Source organism: Perca fluviatilis, chromosome 18 (assembly GCF_010015445.1).
Source record: "Perca fluviatilis chromosome 18, GENO_Pfluv_1.0, whole genome shotgun sequence".
NCBI lineage: Eukaryota > Metazoa > Chordata > Actinopteri > Perciformes > Percidae > Perca > Perca fluviatilis.
Genome location: NC_053129.1, coordinates 25,110,737 through 25,131,398, shown reverse-complemented (window position 1 = coordinate 25,131,398; position 20,662 = coordinate 25,110,737). Strand labels below are relative to the sequence as shown.

Sequence of the window (20,662 nt, the reverse complement as noted above, 5' to 3'; positions counted from 1 at the left end):
AATGTAACTATTTTCAACTTTTCCACCTCACTCCCTGTGTTCAATAAGCGCCGCTGCTTCACAGCGCTCCCCACCGTGCCTGGATGCTAAGAGTCACATCCTTCCATGAAATAAACAAAGTTCAAAAGTGTTTCTCCTAAGCGACACATCTCTGTGTGAACACAGCTTCAAGCTTTCATTTCTGTCACTGTGTGGGTCTGTGTGGGTCTGTGTGGGTCTGTGTGTGTGGGTCATGTTTATTTATGGTCCTACATCTCTAAGGGATCACTTAAGTTTAAAAGAAATCTTCTCTTCAATTTTAAGGAGGAAGCATATATTCATATGCACTGAACATGCCCACACACATGCAGACCTACACATTTGAAGACTTATTATTCCAGTATTTTATTAAAAGTTTGTTCTATTTTACACATAAAAATAGTGTTTGCAAATTTGTCTGAGGGTGTGGAAGCTATACATTTGCTATCCTTTTCCCACAATGTCCCCTTTTCTATTCACTTGTTTCCCTTCACCTCTTTTTTTATCATCGCTCCTTTGATAGTTCATGCTACTTAATCTTCCATCTGTACTTTGTGCATCTCTCTGCCCTCCTTACATCCAGTTCCTGACTAAAGGCTGTGAGACATCCGAGATGACGCTTCGTCGAAATGGCCTGGGACAGCTGGGCTTCCACGTAAACTATGAAGGCATCGTGGCTGAGGTATCTGCCTGCTCATAACCCAAATGTTCTTCTGAAAATGTACTCTGAAAAAGTACATCTCTAGTGCATTGCAGTAGAACACGTGTTTGCACTGAAGATCTGAACCTTACTCTACTGGTTAATGTGATGATCTGCCCTTGTATTCGTTTCTGTTTTTATTGGATTAGTTATTATTTTAGCTGTAGCTTTAAAGTATTTACTGATAATGAATCCTTTATTTCACAGTGCAGGGAGAGAAAGTTGCCTTGTTGCAGTCTATTGCTATAAAATTGGTGTAACAGTAATAACCAGTATAACAGAATTGTACACGTTTTTATATTTAAATTACTTTAGTTAAATTTACTTTAGTGCGTAACTTTTTGATATTAATGAATGTCCGTTAAATTCAGGCCATTGCCAAATGAGTTGCTACAAAGCTCCACACAACTCTCTCTGTATTTCTCAGCATGGCTATGTTCAGAAGATTGTGGCGTCCGGTGACTTTCCCGCGCAGAAACTAGAGTGAAGATAGATTACCTCTTCTGAAGAGTAATCATGTTTTTTTTTTTTTAATCCTCCGTGTCCTTGGCTATTTGCAATGCGTGAAGGGGGGGTGGGAGCGCGTGTGCTACCCACAAAGGCTGTATCATGTGGACACACCGACAGTGTTGTTGTCATTACTTAGAATTCCTCATGGGGGTGACAGAAACTACACACTATCGCTTTAAAGGGGAGCTATGCAGTTTTGGCAATTTCTTTTTCGCAGGTTTCCCTATAGAGCTCCACCTACAGCTTTGGAATAGATATTTGGCAACGCTGTTGTAAAAACTTGTTGGCGACTCAGAAGAGGTAATTATCTTCACTCAAGTTTCTGCGCGGGAAAGTCACCGGACGCCACAATCTTCTGAACATAGTCCTACTGAGAAATACAGAGAGAGCTGTGTGGAGCTGAAAGTCTTAATTAGCTTTGTAGCAACTCATTTGGCAATGGACATTCATTAATATCAAAAGGTTACGCACTAAAGCTTTAACGAGCCATTATGGGGAAAACACCATTGTTCTCCCTCATTTTAGACATGGTGACTTGTTATTTGATGCATTATCTCATATCAAATGTGCTGTATTGTTTCAAAATGTCTGAATATATGAATATAAAAAGCAAGGTTGTAAGTAATTTTCTCACCTGTAACTCAAAATCACACAATAGGAAAACAAATGGTGATTTATTTATTTATTTATTTTTAACGGAGAAAACTACTTTTAAACCTACGTGATGGCATATGTGGACACTTTAATTATCTTGGATATTACTGTTTGGATAGTGAAGCATGTTACCACTAGAGCTCAAATGCAATTAAACTCTGTTACTAATAGGTGGAGCCATATGGTTACGCCTGGCAGGCAGGACTGCGGCAAGGAAGCCGATTGGTAGAAATCTGCAAAGTTGCTGTAGCAACGCTGACCCATGAGCAGATGATTGACCTCCTGCGGACCTCAGTGACCGTGCGTGTTGTTATCATCCCGCCACATGATGACGCCACCCCACGCAGGTAGGTGGGGATGGGAGCGGTGCCATCATTTTTTTCCCCTTAAGTTAATTTGCTAACCGCTTGTTTGTTAATATATTATTCAGTTATCTGGAGATACAGTTAACAGAATTGCTCTCATACCTTTAATTCACTGGTGATTCACATTACTTCAAGAGACCAAATAAAATACTAGAGCACCTAGCCAATAAAAATATATGTATATTGCTTTGTTTTATCGGTCATTGGATATTTAAAAAGTCACAAATTCTAAATCTTATTTCAGACCTTTACAAATCCCTGCCAAGAAGAAAGAAATGCTACATGAACCCTCACTGACGCACACAACTCTTTCTTCTCAAACAAAATGTCTTTCCTCCTCTTCTACAGAGGCTGCTCAGAGCTCTATCGGATGCCTGTGTCAGAATACAATAAGGGCGGCGGCAGCAGCAGCAGCGATAGCGGCTCCTTCGAATACAAGTTCCCCTTCCGCAGCAACAACAACAAGTGGCAGAGGACCTCCAGCAGCCCTCAGCAGTCACTGACCGCCTCGCCACAGCCCCACACACCCAACCGGGCCATCAGTTTGGGTAGCTCAGTGGGGAAGACCCTGTCAGCTGAGAGGCTGGAGAGGGGCGCTGCCATCCCACGCAGTGTCAGTAGTGATGGCCGGCCCCTGGACACCAAGAGGTTAGAGCCCCTTGGCTTTTTAGATATGGATTATGAGAATACAATATTTATCACTGCAAATTCCACAAGCTAGTGTATCGACAAAACACACAAACGGCAGCCATTGGGTATGTAGCTGATTTCTAAACCGAAGCTTTTAACTATTCATGTTATTTTCGTGGGAACTGTGGCCACAACGTAGCAATCAATGGAATTTCCTCTGAAGGAACAACTTAGAACATTTTGCTCCTACAATGCTTTGTGTTTATTTCATCTTCCTTTAGTTCCTCTAGTTCCACGTGCCTGTAAATTCTTACAGTTCCTGTGTGTTTGTGTGTGTTTGGTGTTTGTGTGTGTGTGTGTGTGTGTGTGTGTGTGTGTGTGTGTGTGTGTGTGTGTGTGTGTGTGTGTGTGTGTGTGTGTGTGTGTGTGTGTGTGTGTGTGTGTGTGTGTGTGTGTGTGTGTGTGTGTGTGTGTGTGTGTGTGTGTGTGTGTGTGTGTGTGTGTCTTCCAGGATGTCTCCGGGCAGTGAGAGCTATAGCTTGGCCTCCTCCTTGGCATTGGGTCGTTCCCCTCACAATCGCAGCTCACCCAGCAACCTGTCTTGTTCCAGTGACGCCTCCGGAAGCTCTGCTCACTGGAGACAGAAGTCCATGCCGGAGCAGTAAGGAAGAGGGGTGGGGGGGTGTCTGTGGCTGGGTTTGTTTCAGAGTAATTTTAATGCAAATTATGATGTATCACAAGCAACAAATTCTCTGACTATTACAAAAAACAAATGTGCTGCCTTATGCCACTGTCTTCTGTTACTTCTTCATTTTTCATGTTCTTTATCTAATTATAAGTGATATAAACATGTTAATCTTCTTTTAACTGTCATGATTGTATGGTCATGAGCTGATGTATTATAGTGTTACAAAGAGCATTACACAGTTTTACATCTTTAGAAAGCAAACCTATATTTCCAGCACTGATCTTGTAAGTAAGACTATTTCTACTGGAGTCCTTGTTTTACATTTAGGAAGCTGATTTATTGAATTCCACAGTGGTAACCGTGTAGGAAAAGTGAGGTGATGACATTTCTGTGTAATATTATAATGGTCTTGACGGAACATCTTTTTTTATACTTCCACCCACTACAGCCTGTGGTCAAATGCATTGTCTTTCAAACACTGTCATTGTGTCATTTCTAGCTCTGCATTTTTAGTATCAGTGGAAACGCACTTTTAGCTGATTTAAAAAAAAAAATAAAAATAAAAAAAGCTGCATAAAGAAATCCCAGTATTCTGATTTGTGTGCTCTTTTACCAGGTTTGCAGGCAGCCGCCACTCTCCGATGTCTGGGGAGAGACGAGAGGTGGTTGGAGAGGGCGGGTCCAGTGGAAAGTCAACGCCCAATTGGTCGAGAATGGAGGAAGGAGGAGGAGCCGAACGAGGATCAACAGGTAATTCTATCTTGTGGAGAAATAGTGGAGTAAATACAGTAAACCTTTATCAGATAGGAAGGTGCAGTGGCTTAGAATTCAAGGTAGATTCTGATATTTTCAGCAATGTAAATGTTTTTTACTCATGCAGTTTTCTAAACATCAGTCTGTGGCTGTGTGTGTGTGTGTATGGATGTGTTTTTATATGTGGGGGCACTTGACAGGAAATAAATCATCCATATTTATCCATATTACTAAATCCTTTGAAATGACAGGTATCCACTCCGGAAGATTGTGTGTATGGTGTTTGTGTGTGCCTCCTCATCTGCAGCTAGTGACAGTTTTTTGGAGCTGAGATACCAACTCTGACAGCATCCACAATCCTCTTCTTCTACCTCCTCCTCTTCCTCCACCTCTTCTGCAAGCTGTGAATATTGCCTTCACAGAGCAGGTCTTAATTTCTCTGAAAGCAGACAAAAAGGTGGAAAGATAATGAGACAAACGAAAAAAAGGAAAGAGATAATACATGGGGAAATGAGACCAAACAATAATCTCAATTAAAGTATATGGATTTTTCTTTGTTACCTGTCACGTTATTCTATATGGTTTAATAAAGAAGAAAGAGAAAGGGGAGACATTCCTTACTTTCCTGTCAACACAGTTGGCCAAGCTTCCATTGTGTTTCTTTCCTTCCCTCGCTTCCTCCCTCCCGTCTGTTCCTCATTCTCCACTGCCATTTATGTTTGCCTCCCATTCATCTTTTTATTCTCTTGTACATTGGCTTTCATTTTATTTACGAGTATTCTCCCATGCACTGTTTTTGGGGAGTTTCCTTCTTTTTTCCCAGCTCGGTCTCTGAAAGCCACAAAATCGACATGCCACTCTGATTCCCAGCAGGATGTTGCTTTGGTGGATTGTTGACCAGCCTACTTTCAGCAATGTCCTCAACCTGTTCCTGACCGCCACAATCGGAGAGAAATGCCACAGTCTCTCATTTTGTGGTTGTTAGTGGCACTTATGTCTTTATTGGGCAGGGTGGAACAATGCAGGCTGGGCCAGCTCAGACTGTCAGCCAAGTGTTCAGCCCTACACAGTCTACTTTGGTGTCTCTGTGGTTTAGGGTTCTGTCGTTTCCTCTTCCTTAACATTTTTACCCCCTTGACCAGAGTCTTCAGCAACGATGATGTGGCCATGCTCTGTACAGAAATAACACAAGTCATGCAAAGGGCAGAATACTCACTTTTGCTCTCTCAGTTCTTGTCACACACAAACAGGACATTAACTTAGCCCTTAATGTAGCCTATACATGGTTTTGGATTAGAGTAATTATTGCATTGAGTTTTCCTGTTGCATCTATTTAACACACCATTTGCTCCATTTTCTTTTGATGTCCTGTGGCAGGTTTATGATTAATTCATGGGTTGGGTGTTGAGATCTAGAAAATTGCCATTTGTCGTGACTTCCTTTCATATGCACAGCAACTTTTAACTACCTTACCTAGGGTTTTTAAGTTTAACAAAGCCTGCAGGAGTGCACACATTAATCACAAGGGGCTGTGATATCGTGCTTTTGTCTTTTCATGAAATATTAGGCTTTTCGTACTCCCATCTGGTTGACCAATCGCATCAATAACGATGCTTAAGAAGCAAAACATCACACTCATGTAGTCACGTATACTGCTTATATATGCACAGGCACTCAAACAAGCAGGCATGCACATGTGGAACCATCTCTAATTAGTGCAGAGAGGCTGATGGGCCGCTATGCAGAGAAAACTATGTGGAGTAATGAATATTCTAAGTGAGATATTGGGGGGGGAGGGGGGTTCACCACATTACTAGATTCACCCCAGCAGATGTTATGACACCTCCCTTAGCTCTGCCTTTCACGGTGCTGTGGTCATTAGCTGCATACTCTGTATGTCTTGTTGCATAACATGTAGACAATTACACAACTGTCCCATTTATACCCCGAGTTTTGCTTCAGGACACATACACACGTTCCCTCACACGGAACAGCTTGCCCAGAACAAACAAAGCCAGCAGGGCCCGTTGGGGAGAAATATCTGTTTGATGTTTGTTACTTTTGATCATAAGTGATCTGTGTTTTTGTCCATGGAAACGGCACAGGCAGAATGAAAACATTGCCATCGTTATGAACCTCCAGGAAGCACGAGTGCTGTAGTTGCAAAATACCCATAAGTGACCAGAGAGGAGAACGACTCCTCTGCTGAATCATCAACAAATCATCACTACCAATCTCCACTACCGCTGGGTTCTGTGCTTGTGTTTTACTAACCCCGTCTGTGTTTATTGGTCTATTTATTGCAGAGGCCCCAGTCTCCAAGTCTGGTCAAGGCTACTCTGGAGCTCCCCGCATCCAGAGGCAGGAGCAGGTCATCCACCTCTCCCCGAAGAAGGGCAGCCAGGTCAGGCTTTACACCCATCTTACACTATTTACTCACACCATCAGAACTTTGACAGTACACTTTAATTGCGCTGTAACCCTCTTTTTCCAAGTTTTGGGCCTCAGATGACTGATTGTTTCTTTTTATTAAGGACTTCTGTATCTCTATTAACATACAGTTTACATTTCATTCTGTTATCATAGTTAATAAAAGTGTAGTCTGGTGTTTTAATTGCATTAAAAGTAATTTTAATGAGGGCTGGGTACCAAATTCAGTATAATGCTTTTAAGGCACCGACCGAATTGCCTCCTTAGTATCGAGTATTGAAAAATGCCTCGTCATTCAATACCAAATTTAATAAATCTCATCAATGAGCCAATAAGCATGCGGCATGCTTCTACCAAGATCTAATAATGCTTGTAATTGGCAGTCTAACATGTCGTAGAGACACAGTAAAAAGACTAATTTACGCACAGAAACGGGGATCATGTAGTAGGAGCTGATTTCTGCCGTAATGTTATTTCTTTTTGTTAAAATGGATTTTATGACATTGGTATCGAAAATCGTTTCTTCAGGAACTGGTATCAAAGTCAATTTAATTTTTAATTTTTCTTAATTTTTTAAGATTATTTTTTGGCCATTTTAGGCCTTTATATATAGGACAGCTGAAGATATGAAAGGGGAGAGAGAGAGGGGGATTGACATGCAGCAAAAGGCCGCAGGTCAGAGTCAAACCTGCGGCCGTTCCTTCGAGGAGTGAATCTCTATTTATGGGCGCCTGCCCTACCATGTGAGCTAGCCAGGCGCTCAAATCGAAAAAAAGTTTAACAATACCGAGCCTTACATTTTCCCTTGCTCTTCCACTTTCTGTTTGTCCTGGCAGTCGGATGGCCCTTATTCTGGGCACTCCAGCAGTAACACTCTATCCAGCACAGCTTCCAGCGGGGGCCACAGTGACAGCGATAAATGGTACGAAATGGGAGCGGGTGGAGGCTCCAGCGGTGACCAGGGGGAGCCAGAGCCCAACGGCTTGGGTGGAGGGGGCTACCTGCAGGGGGCTTCGGCCGACAGCGGCATCGACACCAGCTCTTATGGAGCTTCCCACCACACACACCCCCACTCTCATCACGGCAGCACCACCTCCCTGCTGGCTCCCAGCGGAGGCCGGGAAAGCAGGGAGCGGTCAGTGTCCCCATGGCACAGCCCCACTGAGGGAGGACGCAGGATGCTGGAGAGGTCGCCAGCTGCAGCCGAGTCCCCGGGCCCTCCAGCAGAAAGGAGCCAGGACGGGACAGGCCGAACCCCACCTACCCATCTCCTCGTTAGAGACAGCAGCACCTACAGTCTGAGTGAGACTGGATCACACTCAAGGTCTGTCTGTCTGTCTGTGTGTTTGTGTATATTTAAGGGTTTGTGTGAGGAGGGGTTAGTATGTCTGTGCAGTACATAACTTTATGTTGAAGGGAGTGGTTGTGATATGATTAACAAGTTAAGACAGAAGAACAAAAACATTTTGGCTTTTTTATTATTTTGACTTTTTTTTTTTTGACAAAGTCTTTTCTCGCTTTTTCTTTGAAAATGACAACTCTTTAAAAAAAAAAAAAAAAAACTTTTCAAATGAAACAATCTGAGAACTCTTTGTTTCAACTGCTTACTGTGCTTTAACATGAGCACCCTGTTATGAGTGGTCACTGGTAAGTATTGCTTGGCTATTAAAGCCCAAAAGGGTGAGAACCAGTGCTTTAAATGCACCCAGTGGAGTAGAAAGAAAAAAGAAATGTTTCTCATTCAGCGTCTTTCACCAAAACGCATTGTGCATATCCTTGAGGCCTAACCAACGTAAACCTAGCCTACTTCTTGCTCAAACACTTCCTACTCAGCTTAAAGAACTGTGAAAGAACCCTGAAAGAAACACAATTTTGTGGCAGAATGAGGTAATCAGGATCTGAAGCGGATGGCAAACACAATCAGTGTTCGGTTTTAAATAAATACTTATTATTCTGTTGCTGTAACTTTAATGGGACAAGCAGTTGACCAATACCATACACACAAAAATATGCACAAAAACATATATAACAAAACCAGTTGCATACAAATCTAAAGTTGCATCTTACAGCTTTATCTCATTTCAGGTCCAATTTCAAATTTGACCTCTTCCACTTTATCATTGTGTCAGGGCAGTATTTGTGTGACCTCTGCAACATGTTTCCAATTCTCATTAGTCGACTCAATATTTCTTCGCCGAAGAGGAACACATTTTACAAACAAGCAAATAGAGCACCTCCCTCTCAATAAGTCTTTCCTGGAAACCAAGCACGGGAGCAATTTTATCTCCCGCTTATCTTTCCACATAAGGCCTCAGGAAATGTGGAACATGTGTACAACTTTTCATAGCTGAACTGGTGTCCAGAGCTGAGAAAATTCCAGTGTCTTGCTCTTCCTGTTTGAGCAAGTCTTAATTAACTCGTTCAGATACAGTTACAGTTCATGACCTGGGCATCACGTGTTCAGCATTTAAGCTCCATTTGTATTCTGTGGAGTGGCGGAGGGGGAATAAGAGAGCTCTGAAATTAGTTTGACTGCAGGTGAAACTCCCTGGAAATTCCTAGATGATTAGAATGTTACACTTTTCGATTTGTATTAATCCTTGACTTAAGACTAAAACACAAAGTGAAACTAATGGGGAAAACCTGTTCAGATTCTTCTCTCTAAACAATATAGAATCCAAGTAAGCCATAACAAAATCTTGTCATTGCCTTAAAATGGTTTCTTTCTCTTATGATCTAATTTGTGTATATCTTTCATCAGTGTCTAAGCTTGTCTTATTTGTGGTGTGTTGCCATGATGCTCATTCTCCCCCCTCTCTGTCCAATCAGTGCCAGGCACTCAGGCCACAGCTCCCCAAGAGACGAGTCCTCCTCTTCAACCACCTCGCCCTCGTCCCAGTCCTCACCGTCCCCTGGGCCCAAGAGCTTCTACCCCCGCCAAGGAGCTCAGTCCAAGTACCTGATTGGTTGGAGGAAACCCGGTTCCACCATTAATTCTGTTGACTTCGGAGACACACGCAAGTAAGGAGAAATACATGTACTGTATATAAATTAGGAAACAATAAAGTAGGTCTTTAATTGTTGTTCCCAATCCAGCGGTGGTTTAAAACTGTACACATCTACGTTAATGGTGCCACCAGAGTTTGCGGAGTTTAAAAGAAGTTGCCCATAGGTGTAATAGTTGACCCTTATCGTAACCTTCCATTTTTACAGTGTTTTGGTCCTGGTGGATGCTGGTATATGTGGTTTTGGAACGGTATACATAATGTACCTACCTTTCTGCAGGGAGTGGACAAATGAACACTTGTACAATACAGTATAATGCAATTTATTCACAATCACAATAACGCTCAATCAATACTACCCTTTGTAAAAGCTTATAATGTTGCATTAATGTTGAGACCGGTGAGAGGTGATGATGCAGTGTTTCTTATTTTTCTCTTCATCCGTGTATTTATATTGGGCTCACAAAATTGAACACTATTAGCTTTACAATGACCGTATTTATTGGATCGATGCTCTATAACACTGCATTTGATCATGTTACTTATCCACCCACTGCTTTTCTATTAATGTCTTTTGGCATCAATCATATGCATACTACTTGATTACCACCTTGTGGTTGAAGATGATATTACACTGATGTGGTAACTGAATGCAGTTTCCCAATTATAGGCTCTACTGTTGATGTTGAATGACCACATAACATTACTGTTCATCGGTGGTATTGTTAGAATAAAGGGACAACAGATTAACAGTGCAGCGTGCATAATTTGTCTCATGATTGTGGTTGATTAATTGTCTCTGGCTGTGTCCATGTGTGTATTAGGAAGTCTCCAGGAGAGAGTGGAGGGGAGGTTGTTCCAACCCCAGCAGCCAGGCCCTCTCTTCGGGATATGCACTCGCCTCAGCCTCATGCTAAATCTACTATGGAGGAAGATGTGAAGAGACACAGTGCCCCAGACAGCCCTCCACCACCACGCAGACATAAGGAAAAGGTACATCTGATGGCTTGTTTGTAAAATCTTATTACAGGCACAACCTGTTAATAGACACATGGGAACATATTCTGAAATGACTGCTGCTAGCCATGTTTCTATAATCTTTTATATTTCGGTGATTCTTTCTGGTGAGTAAAGTTGATTAACAGCCGATTATAGGATACTGCTCTCATCATTTAAATCTGGCTAGATAAAAGGTGGCTGAACTAGGTTCAAATCAAGTCATTATAATTCTGCTCCTGGCAAAATACCCTATGAATGTGTGCATCTTTCAAAGAAACCTTTGTGATAGGACGAGTACATTCAATTCATCCCATTCAGTATTGATGTAAATTGTGTAAGCAAATATTAGTCAGTAAAGAAATCAGGCAATAAAACATGCATTTGAAATTAATGTCGTAAAAAATAACTTCAACTGCACTAGGTTTTCCCACACGCAGAAAGAAGCATTGATGCTGTTGGTCTCTATACAGGTGTTCACCCACATAATGCATGGGTTTAGATCCTGTGTTTTAGTAATATTACAACAACACTTCTACCCCTATCCTGTGCAGCACCACCAGAAATCAGCACCAAGCCAGCCTCACAGCCACCGTCGCTCACTCCATCGCACCCTGTCTGATGAGAGTATCTATCGCGGCCAGCGCCTTCCTCCCCTGTGCGACTCAGTGGCTGACCCGGCACTCAGCAGTGATGTTCTCTTCAGCTGCTCCACCCTCCCACGCTCACCCACCACCCGCGGTGTCCCCCTCCGACGGCCTTCCTATAAGCTGGGAGTCAAACTCCACGGTAAGAAAGAGGTTGCTTGCTCATAACGGTCTTTCTAACAGCTGGAGTCCATTCACATTCAAAAGATGTTTGTAGGTGCTTCTATCAATTTATGAAAGACTTTATTTTGTAACCATAGTTCTTCATGTTATGTGGCCATTTTATCCATAGAGGGGCAGTAGTGAAGGAATAGGAGGTTAATACATCCTCACAAAGTCATGTGATTTGTTTTTAATTATGAAATAAAGTAACTGTAATTGTGTGTGTGTGTGTGTGTGTGTGTGTGTGTGTGTGTGTGTGTGTGTGTGTGTGTGTGTGTGTGTGTGTGTGTGTGTGTGTGTGTGTGTGTGTGTGTGTGTGTGTGTTTGTGTGTGTGATGATCTGATTTGACTAAATTCCAGATGTGTGTCTGCTGCCCCCTTTTGATTGAAAATACATAGTGGCCATAAAAAAAGATAGTTTTACATTCAGTTCTTTCCACAACCTAATTTCTGTTTCTAGGTGACCTTTCAGCATCTGACACATCATTGGTGGATTTGGTGGAGCGTCATCGTGGACCCCTCCCTCAGGAGCTGATGCCCCTCCCGTCTCAAGACAGGGACAGCCCCCTAGAGTGGACACACCTGGTGGATGTGGCCAGTACATTTGAGAGTGAAAGAAACACACACTATGGTATTACCAATTACTTATTAGTGCACACATTTCTTTCCATTTATCTAGTTCATCTCCTTTGCACAAGTACACTAAAATAAGCACTTGGCTTTAGGGAATTCTGTATGTTATGATCCATAAATAAATAAATATGAATAAAGATAACATCAAATTAGCCTAGGCTGTGTCCAGTTATTATGATGTAGACTGTCATCATTGCACTGTTACACCATGTATGTACTGTATGTATTTTACATATATTAATAGTTTTACCTACTTTTTCAGTTAGAGGCATTTTTTATTTATTATGCATCTGCCTGCACCTGCCTCTAATTTTGTGTATTTGTAACTTTGACATATTTTCACCTTCTGTCCATTTCTGTCTTCTTCCAGTCCAGAGAAGTTATGTGTTCGGAGATTCAAACCACCGAAACAGCGGCGCCTCCAGCCCCCAACAGGGCCACATAGAGCTGCAGCCCGCTCCACTGTCACGGCCCTCATCTAGGTAACACCATACCCATATGCTCTTTACCAGTTTGTTTCAACATTTTATTTACTTCCATTCACACCATACCCTAATAATACCTGAAAGGGAATGTGAATACCAAAGTCCAAAATCCTCACACACAAGAAATATGCAGGAAACATGTGGCCTCAGGACTGAAGCTTGTTTGTGTTGCAGCCAAACAAGACACAGAGTGCAAGTGCTGCCTGTTGCTTTCCTTTTTGAAGGGAAATATGTAGTTCACTACCTCATATGTAAAGCTAATCATAGGTACCTACCACTAAAAAAAGACTAGATTAATTAATTTAATAAGTCTTCTCATTGTACAGCTCCTGTTAAAATTGTTATTACCGTATTGGTCCGAATATAAGACGTTTTTTTCTTTCTGGAAATACGTCTGAAAAAGTGGGGTCGTCATATATTTGGGGTTTAGACTTGGCATTGGCAGAGAAGATTTGGCAAATTTTTCATGGGCGCAACCCATATAACCAACGCTGCTGCTCATTCCACAAATGCATGTTGCTTACAAATGGGGCAACATTTGAAAGGGAACTAAATAGGCTTTCCAACAGTATAACATTTATTGCCAAAAAGCATTGTTACTACAGAGAAATAATCTACCCAACACAAATTTCCTTACTTTTTGTGCTAAGTTTAGATAAAAGTAGATAAATACAGAGAGTGAGCAGATTGTACAGAAAATACAGGTTGAACAGCAACTACTATACAGGTACAGTGAATGAATGTAGAGAATAAACTGTAAACCAATGGGTAGTGTGGTCGAGGGCACATACTGTAGTCTAAACCATGTTTACTCAAAAGGTCAGTGTTGAGGTCATAATTGAATAAAATGATCCGTTCTCTATTATTGAGTGTATTAACAAGGCCAACTACTGTACGCATTTCTTTGTTCTCCACAGTGAGGGTCACAGAGGGCTGGAGAGGAAGGTGACCAAGCTGGAGGCCATGGTGAAGATGCTCCAGGAGGACCTGAAGAAGGTGGGAGAGAACACACACAAACATATGCACATACACATATGCGTGATATTGATTTTTTTTAAATTTTCTTTTGTCTATCAAGAACTTTTATCTGCATGTTTACTAAAAGTGTTGTGCTGAAAGCTAATTTTTTTTGGCTCCCCTTCTCTATTCAAGTAGGGATGAAAAATGAAAGGCCATGGTTGATTTGCACACAGTGGATTGTGGCACAGGGAGCAGGGGTTGTAAATAAATTAGGTTGCCTTTTTCAAACTGGCCAGGGACAACAGATGAAAATTAGCCTGCTGAGCTAACTCTGGCTCATTTACAGTTGCTTTGCTGTTGATTAATGAGCATTGTCCCTGTCAAATAAATGAAATGAATATTTTGTCTTCAGTAGAAAATACTCAGTCAGCAGCTGAGCGATGCCACTTTTGATTTGGTTCCGCTCTGCTGCTTATTGTTGTCAACTGCTGACTCAGATTTCACTGCAATCACTCAAGCTATTATTGTTTACTTCATGTCACCTGGACCGCTTTAACTTTGCTCTTGTATTTAAAAAAAAATAAAAAATAAAAAAAAAACATTTAAACTAATAGACTCAAATGGTGATTTCCAGTTTGTGTCTACATTTCCGGTACTTCCACTTTGTGTAAGAGGGATGCGTTGCTTGCTTTAGATGCGTGATCATCCAGGCTAACTCTCTAGTGCCAAACAGTTTTTTTGACAGCACATTTATGCAACTATTATTATGTTCACATACCCCTAAAAGTATCCCTTATAGTCACATTTCAATAGGGTTGGGTACCGAGACCCGGTGCTAATATGGCACCGGTGCCTTAACGACCGGTAGCTACCGGACCGAATAGCAACAGGGATTTTGGGGCCGGTGCCAGTGATATGCCTGCCCTTCTCTCTGATGCTCTGAAACAGACGACCGAAGCATCGCTACACGTTAACACTACACTCGACAGCAGGCAACGTTAGCCTACTGCTAGCTAGTTGCTGGATTAAACACGGTTAAATGCTGCCAACTAAACGGTGTAAAGTGTGACTGTATTTCCAACAGCGGGACGTTGGAAAAACAACACAGACGGTGCCTTGACTTGAAACTGGTAGCCTCGTGGTGCATTCAAAGTTATTGTTAAATACCCTTTTCCCATCTGGTGGTTGTTTTTGTCGTTAAACAGCAATTTACTAGTGAAATAAGTTAGTTATAAGTTATATTTATTACATTATTATTAAATCATTTAATTTTGACCATATGGCCTTAGCAATAAACAAGCCGTTCTTTAATGTCGCCGGCTGTTGTTTAGTACCCTTCTTTTTTTCTTCTTTTTTTTAAACTTTCTTAAAAAGTATCTGTTTAGGCACCGGCACCGGTTTAAAAGTATTGCTTTAGCACCGGTATCGAAAAAAACAACTACTACAATACCCAACCCTACATTTCAAGGAAGAATCTTCAGACTGTGGCCTATTATCCTGCCAAAAGTATCTGTTTGAAGAATAACAGACTGCGACTGTGAAGAAAGTCCGCAGCGAGGTTTAACTAGCTATTAATGTTCAGTTGGTACTACACTGCCCATTGTGTACCAAGAAGACATTCCTCACATCATTATACCACAACTGCCAGCATTTAATGTTGATTCCAGACCGGATGGATCCATTTTAACACCAAATTGTACTTCTAAAAGCAGCATCAAGGAATGTTTCTAATTCATCTGGTTTTGGTGTTGCACAGTAGCCCTATCACCTCCTTCTCAGCTGCCCGTACTGAGAGCTAAAGGTTGTAGCCCTCTGTTCCTGTTAAATATTTGAGCTGCTAGTTGCAAACTTTGTGGCCTGTTAACTTCTCTGACCTCCTTACAGCGAAGCGTTTTCACCCACAAAGTTGCTGCACTCTGGTTGTGATTTATTTCTCACGCAATTCTTAGTAAATTCTCTGCCGTCTGTGAAATATTGAAAAGCATTTAGCTGTCCGCATTTGTAATGTTTAAAGGTGAAATAGATTATTTTGACACCAGGGAAATGAATATGCTTCCCTCTCACCTCCTTCAACCACCCTGAAGCCAGTAGCAGTGAGCTTGCAGCTGACTGACAGCATGGAGCAAAACGCCACACAGTTTCAGTGTGTTCTTTAACTGTCTAGAGATTTATGTTCATGCACCCAACTAGGGATTTAGTTTTGTTGTGCTTTTGGCGGATTCAAAATGTCAACTCATAAAATCTACACACGAAGCCCTTAAGTTCTACTCACTGAGATGTTTATGTAAACACCAAACAGTGTTTATTATATTTATACAGAGAGGAAGGTGTTTAGATTGAGTCTTGCGTGTTTTTGTTTTTAGATTTTATTGTTTATCTACATTGTGCTTGTGAGGCACTCATTCTTTTTTCCAAATTTGAACTTCTCAATAACTTGTTTAACTGATTAACTTTGTCCATCTTTCACAGGAGCGTGAAGAGAAGGTGAGACTTCAGGGTCAGATCAAGAGGCTGTGGGAGGACAACCAGAGACTGCAGGAGGAGTCCCAGACCTCTGCCGCTAAGCTCAAGAAGTTCACAGAGTGGGTCTTCAACACCATCGACATGAACTGACTCCGGCTTGCACATTTTAACTCGCTCTCTCGCACGCACGCACGCACACACACACACACACATATACACAAATGCATACATCAGCACACACAGTCTGGACGCAGAGGGGGAAGACATTGTGCACAAGAACAGTGGAGACTTGTTGTTGGACTCAATTAGCCTGATGCCGAACCCTCCGACCAGCTTCCATTGGCTTCGAACGTGGGCGGGTAATATTGTCGACCAGCCTCAGTCTCCACAGACCCCACTGTTAAACCTCTCAGGATGGGACACCAGAAAAATGGATGTTGTTCATCAGATTATGAAGGACTGACCTCTACTCTCCAATGGGACCACGAGAGCGTTGCTGAATTGATCTTTCTCTCATCTCGCTGTGCCAAAATTGTTTTTGCAAAATTGCCAACAAAGAGGAAGCTCCCCCCTCCCCTCCCCCCCTCTTCTTTCTCAAGAGGTCAGCCATGCTTTCTCAGTGGATGTGCTTCTCTTTCTGGGGACAACCTAGAATAGATACCTTTTTTTTCCGTTTGTTTTTTTTTCCAATTACTTTTTTTCTCATGTTGCCCAGCTTCTCTTAAAAGGTGACTCGAGTCCTTTGTGCCAAACCAAACCCGCCATAGCAGGGGGTAGCCGAGACATCCATGTGACTTAAAGTAAAAACGTCTCTGAAAATGCCACGCAAAGTCAGACAGGTACACGACAAATCTGCCAGCCCATCCACTTACAAACAAACACAAACACATACAGTAATGAATATGAAGCCTCAAGACCACTGGACACAGGAGACGTTTTCATTTCCTGTTCATGTAAATGGAAGGAACTTTAGTGTTTCCTCTCCTCAAAGCCGACGACATGGAAGCAGGTCAGTCTGCCTCGGAACAGGAGGGAAACATGGATTTGTAAAGTGTTTTTTAAATTTTTTTTTTTTTTCAGGATTACAGGATCCGGTGTGTCGCTACAGCACAAACCAACACCTGACAGAGGAGTATATTTATAAGCCATCAGCAAGTGGTGCCATTTAAACATAACTGATATCCAGAGTGCTTTGGTCCATCCCAATTGTATGTGTCTTAAAAGCAATAGGAAGAAGTCAGGACTCCTGTCTCTCTCTCAAAAAAAAGGGGGGGGAGAGTTTGCACTGAGAAGAAGTTCAATTTGGGGAAAAGACGTTTTCAAAGTTGTTACACTTAAAAGACACCAGCCTCTGCTGCACAAGAGCCTCCCATCTTCTTTCTTGGAAGCAGCGGACATCATGCTTCGAGGGAAAAAAAAAAGGGAAGAGAGGACTCCACTCGCCATCCCACTGTCTGGAATACAGAGAGCCAGCTGATAAGGAATGACAGACATTTTTTTGGGAGGGAAAAGTAAGAGGGGGACTTTTTCTTCCCCCAGGTTAATTTATTTCCTTGTATTATAATTCCAATAAATAAGTTGTTCTATTCGTACAGTACAACTGACATCAGTGTTTAGTTCCTCAAGAAAAAGATCACTAGCTATATTATTTAAATGGCTTTCTTTCTTAACTACAGTATATGCTTTTTATTCTGTATTATGTTGTATTTTGTGGTGCCCAAGCCTGCTGTCATGTTGCTTACAGTGCCCTCTAGTGATGACCAGTGGAAATGTCATGATTATTAAATGTGCTGCCAGTCACTCTGTATTTTCCCCACGCCTCTTAAACAACCAGTCAGACATCGACCGGGAGGCCACACAAGCACAGATTAGGAAAAACAATCAGAAGCCAGCTTTGAGAGACAATCAAAGCTTGTGTGTGTGTGTGTGTGTGTGTGTGTGTGTGTGTGTGTGTGTGTGTGTGTGTGTGTGTGTGTGTGTGTGTGTGTGTGTGTGTGTGTGTGTGAACATCTATAGTTTTCCTCAGGTTCAGTATTTGTTGAGAGCGTGAGGATCTTTTTGAGAAAGTTATACATAAAAAACTAACTTATTTGGTTAGAATAAAATGCCCATGATAAGAAGGAGCTACAGTACCTACTGTACCAGTGGCGGTGTTTGTAGTCATTGTGTGAATGTACATCAGTCTATCCAGTCGTGCCTAGAGTCACTTGTTTTGGTCATTTACTCCCAGGCAGAGCAGGGACGTGCCTTTTGAAACAGCATCTGGGGAACAGATGAAAGGGAAAAGGCTCTTCTTCATCCTGAAAAATAAACACCTGGTCACACACACACACACACACACACACACACACCCACACACACACACACACACACACAGTCACCTTACTCATTTATTCTTTTAATCAGTTTCATACTCACAGTTGTAGACTCTGCCTCATAAATGTTTGTACAGGGAATCTGCTGCGAGGCTTCAGCCTTTCTCTTGTTTCGCATGAATATTTTTACTGAACACAATCAGGCTGGCCAGCCTCCAGACACAGGACGAGAGTGTGTGTGAAGTGTATTGGAAATGTGTCGGTTTGTATGTCTGTGCCTTTGCATTCAGTTAAATGCAGTGTATTTTTCAGGGCAGCTGGCCCCTGTAATTAGTTTGTATTGGAAGAAATGTTCCCGCTAATCACAAAGCTACTTACAGCCCAAGCTGGAGCCACAAAGCTATTTCCTAAGCCAGGTGTCCGCGTTGGGGTTATTTCAGCTCGCTAACTTGAGCATGTACATTGAAACGGTTGTTCACAAATGTAGTTTAAGCCTTAATTCCTTCCCTGTCCTCTGCTATCCTGCCAGCCTTCGATGAAAAAAACACTCCCAGTTTTTGAATCTCTTAAAGTAAAGTTGCGTCTTCAATTGATGCAATTTAAAAACCCTGCAGCATATAGCGCAGAACGGCACCCGGTCCGAATGTAGAGAGAATATAAACAAACGAGCCTAAAGAAATGTGATGTTTACTATAACCGACATTCAGCTCTGCAGTTTTGCAGGGAGATGAGTGAACTCTTAACAAAAAAAGATGTAGAAGGTTCTGTTTTAAGAATCCCTTTTCAGTCTGCGAGGATTGTAACAACACCACTGAACAGTCCCAATTGCTCAATTTGCTTTGCTTGGTGATATCATTTGGTTGTTTTAACAGCTTAACAAGTTGTGAAAAGGAGTCTAGTAGTCATCTCATCCAATAATGTGAAATCCTCAAAATATACACACCATGTGAGTTCCGTAGGCAGAAATGTTCCCGATCCAGGAAGTTTTGACTGTAAATTGTTTTGAGCACTACAGTATGCCGATGCTTAAATGACTAGTAGGTAATATTTCGTATTTTATTGTACATGGAAAGTGCTCTAGTTTTTGTATTTCAAATTAAGTATGGCCAAATGACAAACTGTGCAGTGCAGATGTTTTGCTCTCATCTTGAATAAAAGTTGGATGTTAGATGCAGTTGTCCACTTTACACCTTATACAAAGGCATAAAGACACACGCACCAGTTACTCCATTGTGAATGTTGAGTTCATTTACAGTGCATTTAGTTGTTTTGTTTTTTTTTCTTTCCTCAGCTTTGTTTTTTTGGTGCTTTTCCGAGGGATATGAGAAATGTAAATGTTCAGATGTTCAAATGTTCCATTTTGTAATCTCTTTTTATTTTTAAGAACCTTTGCACAATGTTTTATAAAAAGGATTGTGTTGACATGTTTTGGACAAGAAGGGTGAATTGATCCATTCCTGTGCAATCTCGTCGTTGATGTTTCTCCGTAGATTTCCTGCCAGTGCAGTTCCTGACAAACAGAGGAAAGTGCTCGACTTTATTCACTTCAAAGAATTTGAACCTTTTCGTCTCCTCAAGCATCACTGATCAGACAGGAGCAGCTGGATGTTGTTTGTTCTGTAGGGATGCTGGTTTTCAGTCAAGCACAACTTACGTGGTTGGAGATTGCAGCAGGGGAGGAAGGTTTCACAAAGCTCAGAGTCCCAACTTAGAATGCTGTGTCGTGATCCGTTTTTTTTTCCTCCTGTTGGAAGAACAAACTGAACAGTAAAGCAATCGGCTCCGACAGGAGATCAAGCACACAATTTTAAGAGGACCATGTGTTTTACAGAGGGGGGGGGAATACTGTTTACATCCCGGATCCATTGTCTTTGTGAAATGTAAAGGTATGAAAAAGACATTTGCAGTGATCACAGTATTAAAGTTTCTGAAATAAATAAATGCCGTATCGATTTGTGGTGCTGTTGACTTGTTTGTGTTTCTGCACTGTATTGCTTTTTAAATGTCTTGATCTCTTGCTTACTTTTTAGCAGAAACACGATATACTGTGCACTACCCAGAGGCAGTGTATGTACATACATGTGCGTTGTTTATGTGCGTCAATATATTTGTTCAAAAAATAGACTTTAACCAATAGTGCAGTTTCTTAATATTCCTGAGTAAAGTGAGATAGCGATAGATATAATAATATATAAATACAAATTATAATGATGTTGGAGTGATCGAAGAGTAGTGAGTAGATAAAAAC

General features: G+C 41.6%; 1 protein-coding gene across 3 annotated transcripts in view; it reads left to right on the top strand.

The window, feature by feature from the left end:
• sipa1l1 (signal-induced proliferation-associated 1 like 1) overlaps positions 1–20,369 on the top strand; it is a 93,292-nt gene extending 72,923 nt beyond the window's left edge. For all 3 annotated transcript variants that reach the window (XM_039781829.1, XM_039781830.1, XM_039781828.1), the window contains 14 exons: positions 602–700; positions 2,054–2,229; positions 2,596–2,895; positions 3,389–3,538; positions 4,182–4,315; positions 6,625–6,722; positions 7,585–8,072; positions 9,578–9,769; positions 10,578–10,746; positions 11,304–11,538; positions 12,019–12,189; positions 12,562–12,673; positions 13,594–13,672; positions 16,106–20,369. In XM_039781829.1, the coding sequence (XP_039637763.1) occupies positions 602–700; positions 2,054–2,229; positions 2,596–2,895; positions 3,389–3,538; positions 4,182–4,315; positions 6,625–6,722; positions 7,585–8,072; positions 9,578–9,769; positions 10,578–10,746; positions 11,304–11,538; positions 12,019–12,189; positions 12,562–12,673; positions 13,594–13,672; positions 16,106–16,249 (2,547 nt within the window). In that variant the 3' untranslated portion in view covers positions 16,250–20,369. The remainder of the gene's footprint in view (positions 1–601; positions 701–2,053; positions 2,230–2,595; positions 2,896–3,388; positions 3,539–4,181; positions 4,316–6,624; positions 6,723–7,584; positions 8,073–9,577; positions 9,770–10,577; positions 10,747–11,303; positions 11,539–12,018; positions 12,190–12,561; positions 12,674–13,593; positions 13,673–16,105) is intronic.
• The last annotated feature ends 293 nt before the right edge of the window (positions 20,370–20,662 follow it).